This window comes from Oncorhynchus kisutch, linkage group LG1, assembly GCF_002021735.2.
Source record: "Oncorhynchus kisutch isolate 150728-3 linkage group LG1, Okis_V2, whole genome shotgun sequence".
NCBI classification, from domain to species: domain Eukaryota; kingdom Metazoa; phylum Chordata; class Actinopteri; order Salmoniformes; family Salmonidae; genus Oncorhynchus; species Oncorhynchus kisutch.
The window spans coordinates 10,052,955-10,059,205 of NC_034174.2; the positions used below are offsets into that span (position 1 = coordinate 10,052,955).

Below are 6,251 nucleotides of genomic sequence, written 5' to 3' on the forward strand. Positions count from 1 at the left end.
CAGTGCCTTTGGATTGTATTCAGACATCTTGACTTTTTTCACATTTTGTTACAGCCTTATTCTAAAATTGTTTAGATTGATGTTTTTTTCCTCATCAACCTACACACAATACCCCATAATGACATCACAATACCCCATCATGACATCACAATACCCCATAATGACATCACAATACCCCATAATGACAAAGCAACAAAAAAAAAGGTTTAGACATTTTTGCAAATTTATGAAAACGAAAACTGAAATATTACATTTACATAAGTATTGAGACCCTTTACTCAGTACTTTGTTGAAGCACCTTTGGCAGCGATTACAGCCTCGAGTCTTCTTGGGTATGACGCTACCAGCTTGGTGCAACTGTATTTGGGGAGTTTCTCCCATTCTTCTCTGCAGATCCTCTCCAGCTCTGGCAGGTTGGATGGAGAGCGTCGCTGCACAGCTATTTTCAGGTCTCTCCAGAGATGTTAAATCGGGTTCAAGGCCAGGCTCTGGCTGGGCTACTCAAGGACATTCAGAGACTTGTCCCAAAGCCACTCCTGCATTGTCTTGGCTGTGTGCTTAGGGTCCTTGTCCTGTTGGAAGGTAAACCTTCACCCCAGTCTGAGGTCCTGAGCACTCCAGAGCAGGTTTTCATCAAGGATCTCTCTGGTCATTTGCTCCATTAATCTTTGCCTCAATCCAGACTAGTCTCCCAGTCCCTGCTGCTGAAACTGATCCTCACAGCATGATGCTGCCACCAATATGCCAGGTATCCTCCAGACATGATGCTTGGCATTCAGGACAAAGAGTTCAGTCTTGGTTTCATCAGACCAGAGAATCTTGTTTCTCATAGTTCGAGAGTCTTTAGGTGCCTTTTAGCAAACTCCAAGCAGGCTGTCATGTGCCTTTTACTGAGGAGTGGCTTCCGTCTGGCCACTCTACCATAAAGGCCTGATTGTGGAGTGCTACCGAGATGGTTGTCCTTCTGGAAGGTTCCATCTCCACAGAGGAACTCTAGAGCTCAGTCAGAGTGACCATCGGGTTCTTGGTCACCTCCCTGACCAAGGCCCTTCTCTCCCGATTGTTCAAGTTTGGCTGGGCGGCCAGCTCTAGGAAGAGTCTTGGTGGTTCCAAACTTCTTCCATTTAAGGATGATGGAGGCTACTGTGTTCTTGGGGACCTTCAATGCCGCAGAAATGTTTTGGTACCCTTCCCCAGATCTGTGCCTCGACACAATCCTGTATCGGATCTCTACGGACAATTCCTTCGATCTCATGGCTTGGTTTTTGCTCTGACATGCACTGTCAACTGTGGAACCTTAAATAGACAGGTGTGTGCCTTTCCAAATCATGTCTAATCAATTGAATTTACCACAGGTGGACTCCAATCAAGGATTATCAATGGAAACAGGATGCACCTGAGATCAATTTCAAATCCCATAGCAAAGGGTCTGAATATTTATGTAAATAAGGTATTTCTGTTTTTGATTTGTCATTATGGGGTATTGTGATGTCATTATGGGGTATTGTGATGTCATTATGGGGTATTGTGTGTAGATTGCTGAGGAAATTGTTTAATTTAATCAATTTTAGAATAAGGCTGTAACGTAACAAAATGTGGAAAAATGTCAAGGGGTCTGAATACTGTATATTTTTGTTCAGTATAAAACTGTACAGCACTTTAAAAACACAGACTAATCTTTAATTGAGAAAGATGGTACTGTAGTGGTACTGACCAGACTGCTGTGTGGGCTGAGCCATGGGCTGGGGCATGGGCTGAGCCATGGGCTGGGGCATGGGCTGAGCCATGGGCTGGGCAGGGTAGGACACCTGGTGAGACATGGGTCCAGGCCGGTACTGCTGCCCTGTGCTGGGGTACTGTTGCCCTGTGCTGGGGTACTGCTGCCCTGTGCTGGGGTACTGCTGCCCAGGGGTGTAATAAGATATCTGGAGGAGCAGAGGGAGGGAGAAATACAGTCAGTTCATAGGTAGTACAATAAGAAAACCTCCAACAAAATTAATCACCTCTTAGCGGTTGATGGAAGTTCAAAGGTAGCATTTATATTTATTGTGGATCCCCATTAGGTCCTGCCAAGGCAGCAGCTACTCTTCCTGGGGTTTATTATGGATCCCCATTAGTTCCTGCCAAGGCAGCAGCTACTCTTCCTGGGGTTTATTATGGATCCCCATTAGTTCCTGCCAAGGCAGCAGCTACTCTTCCTGGGGTTTATTATGGATCCCCATTAGTTCCTGCCAAGGCAGCAGCTACTCTTCCTGGGGTTTATTATGGATCCCCATTAGTTCCTGCAGCTACTCTTCCTGGGGTTTATTATGGATTCCCATTAGTTCCTGCCAAGGCAGCAGCTACTCTTCCTGGGGTTTATTATGGATCCCCATTAGTTCCTGCCAAGGCAGCAGCTACTCTTCCTGGGGTTTATTATGGATCCCCATTAGTTCCTGCCAAGGCAGCAGCTACTCTTCCTGGGGTTTATTATGGATCCCCATTAGTTCCTGCCAAGGCAGCAGCTACTCTTCCTGGGGTTTATTATGGATCCCCATTAGTTCCTGCCAAGGCAGCAGCTACTCTTCCTGGGGTTTATTATGGATCCCCATTAGGTCCTGCCAAGGCAGCAGCTACTCTTCCTGGGGTTTATTATGGATCCCCATTAGTTCCTGCCAAGGCAGCAGCTAATCTTCCTGGGGTTTATTTTCCATCTGAGTTTAGCTCAGAGAGAGAGAGAGACAGGTCTGTATACTGTGAGCCCTGCTGCCTTTCCATCTGAGTTTAGCTCAGAGAGAGAGAGACAGTTTTGTATGAGGTGAGCCCTGCTGCCTTATAGCCAGTGGCTATCCCGAAGGACATTATACATACAGGGAACAGTAAAGCAACACTGCTCTAGTCTAGGGATATCTCCCTCTATCAAGATCCATACACTGTAGGCTATGGCTATTCTCTTAAATGTGAACACACTGCCACTAGTTACCTCACAGAGTGGTGAACACACTGCCACTAGTTACCTCACAGAGCAGTGAACGCACTGCCACTACCTCACAGAGCAGTGAACACACTGCCACTAGTTACCTCACAGAGCGGTGAACACACTGCCACTAGTTACCTCACAGAGCAGTGAACACACTGCCACTATCTACCTCACAGAGCAGTGAACACACTGCCACTATCTACCTCACAGAGCAGTGAACACACTGCCACTATCTACCTCACAGAGCAGTGAACACACTGCCACTATCTACCTCACAGAGCAGTGAACACACTGCCACTATCTACCTCACAGAGCAGTGAACACACTGCCACTATCTACCTCACAGAGCAGTGAACACACTGCCACTATCTACCTCACAGAGCAGTGAACACACTGCCACTATCTACCTCACAGAGCAGTGAACACACTGCCACTATCTACCTCACAGAGCAGTGAACACACTGCCACTAGTTACCTCACAGAGCAGTGAACACACTGCCACTAGTTACCTCACAGAGCAGTGAACACACTGCCACTAGTTACCTCACAGAGCAGTGAACACACTGCCACTAGTTACCTCACAGAGCAGTGAACACACTGCCACTAGTTACCTCACAGAGCAGTGAACACACTGCCACTAGTTACCTCACAGAGCAGTGAACACACTGCCACTAGTTACCTCACAGAGCAGTGAACACACTGCCACTAGTTACCTCACAGAGCAGTGAACACACTGCCACTAGTTACCTCACAGAGCAGTGAACACACTGCCACTAGTTACCTCACAGAGCAGTGAACACACTGCCACTAGTTACCTCACAGAGCAGTGAACACACTGCCACTAGTTACCTCACAGAGCAGTGAACACACTGCCACTAGTTACCTCACAGAGCAGTGAACACACTGCCACTAGTTACCTCACAGAGCAGTGAACACACTGCCACTAGTTACCTCACAGAGCAGTGAACACACTGCCACTACTTCACAGAGCAGTGAACACACTGCCACTACTTCACAGAGCAGTGAACACACTGCCACTACCTCACAGAGCAGTGAACACACTGCCACTACCTCACAGAGCAGTGAACACACTGCCACTACCTCACAGAGCAGTGAACACACTGCCACTAGTTACCTCACAGAGCAGTGAACACACTGCCTCACAGAGCCAGCAAGATACAGCAGTGGAGCTATTTGCCAAAATCCTACTTGCCCCCTAAAGCTCCTTTTGTGGGAACTATCCCCCCAGGGTGTAGGGTCAACGCCGGAGGTTTCCACCTCCAGGATTTAAAATCATATTTTCTTGGATTCAAGCAGTTTGTTACTGGGCTGCGGGACGGTGACGTGACAGAGAGAGAAGAGAGAGAGAGAAGAGAGAGAGAGAAAGAGAGAAGAGAGAGAGAAGAGAGAGAGAGAAGAGAGAGAGAAAGAGAAAGAGAAAGAGAGAGAGATTTATTGGTAAAGTTTGTGAAACAAATGTTTTTTGGGGCCAAATGTTCCCGGGCTGTAAATGTACCTTCAGTCTAACGCGTGATGACAAAGGAAGAAAGGAAACGGCAGGCAGTTAACCCACTGTTCCTAGGCCGTCATTGAAAATAAGAATTTGTTCTTAACTGACTTACCTAGTTAAATATTGGTAAAAAAAAATAAAAAATAATAATAATAATATTCTTGATTCAGACCGAGTATAAAGCATGTTGGAACAACCGTTGATGATTGATTGCGAAGCCAGTATCATACCTGTTGAGGGGGAGACGGCTGCATGTACCCCTGCGGTGGTGGTGGGGGCTGCATGATGGTCTGGGAGGGAGGGGGTGGAGGAGGGGGGTGGAGGAGGAGGATGATGATGATGGAGGTGTCTGGTGTTAGGCTGGTAGCCAGACTGAGGGGACAGGGGCTGGGCCGTGGTGGTCATGATATAGCCCGTCTGGGGTGGAGGGTGTTGGGTGAGGACAGTGGGCCCCTGGGTCTGGTACATGGCGGGGGGCTCCGGGGCCTCCCTGGAACTCTGTCGACTCAGAGTCATCTGGTTGAAGTGGGGAGCCAGCTCCTCACCCTGAGAGAGAGAAATGGTTATTACAAACAGTTACTGGTAGGTTTGACACAGTAACCAATAAACTGATTGTAGGTTAAACTGGATATGATGATATCATTTGAACATAATGACTACCAGAAGGTGTTAGTAGTGAAGACGTAGGTGTGAATATAGAGTTGTGATGATGATTGTCATATTGCCACTTCAGTCCAATAGGGACTAACAAGACCGGGAGAGAAAGCCAAGATATGAAAGGTTTGGTACCATATTGTATAGTTGTTATATTTACTGTATATAGAGAGAGAAGGTATGAAGGGTACTAGTAACATGTACTGCTTGGAGGGAGGAGAGACTGGGCTCAGTAACAGTACATTATAAAGATATGGATGGTAGTACTACCATGTACTGCTGGGGGGAAGAGACAGGCAGGAGGACCTGGGGACAGGAGGAGGAGTAGGACACAGGTTGAGGGGGCTGCAGAGACCCCACCGGCTAACAGAGGGAGAGAAGGAGAGATGGAGGGAGGGGGAGAGATGGAGGGAGGGGGAGAGATGGAGGGAGGAGGGAGAGATGGAGGGAGGAGGGAGAGATGGAGGGAGAGGGAGAGGTGAAGGGAGAGATGGAGGGAGGGGGGAGAGATGGAGGGAGGGGGTGAGAGATGGAGGGAGGGGGGAGAGATGGAGGGAGGGGGGAGAGATGGAGGTGGAGGGAGAGATGGATGGAGGGAGGGGGAGAGATGGAGGGAGGGAGGGAGGGGGAGAGATGGAGGGAGGGAGGGAGGGAGGGGGGGGAGAGATGGAGAGATGGAGGGGGAGAGGTGGAGGGAGGGAGGGGGAGAGATGGAGGGAGGGAGGGAGGGGGAGAGATGGAGGGAGGAGGGAGAGATGGAGGGAGAGGGAGAGGTGAAGGGAGAGATGGAGGGAGGGGGTGAGAGATGGAGGGAGGGGGGAGAGATGGAGGTGGAGGGAGAGATGGATGGAGGGAGGGGGGAGGGAGGGAGGGAGGGAGGGGGAGAGATGGAGGGAGGGAGGGGGAGAGGTGGAGGGAGGGAGGGGGAGAGATGGAGGGAGGGAGGGAGGGGAGAGATGGAGGGAGGCGAGGGGGGAGGGAGGGGGAGGGGAGGGAGGAGGGAGGGGGAGAGGTGGGAGGGAAGGGAGGGGGAGAGATGGAGGGAGGGAGGGAAGGGGGAGAGATGGAGGAGGGAGGAGGGGAGGGGGGACGAGATGGAGGGGAGGGAGGGAGGGGGAGAGATGGAGG

The 6,251-nt window shown here is 49.8% G+C and overlaps 1 protein-coding gene across 1 annotated transcript in view; it reads right to left on the reverse strand.

Annotated features, from left to right (window-relative positions):
- LOC109879701 (R3H domain-containing protein 2) overlaps positions 1–6,251 on the reverse strand; it is a 104,985-nt gene that overhangs the window by 32,099 nt on the left and 66,635 nt on the right. Inside the window, 4 exon segments of the mRNA XM_031833756.1 lie at positions 1,715–1,925; positions 4,700–4,870; positions 4,914–5,015; positions 5,394–5,486. Coding sequence (XP_031689616.1) covers positions 1,715–1,925; positions 4,700–4,870; positions 4,914–5,015; positions 5,394–5,486 — 577 coding nt within the window.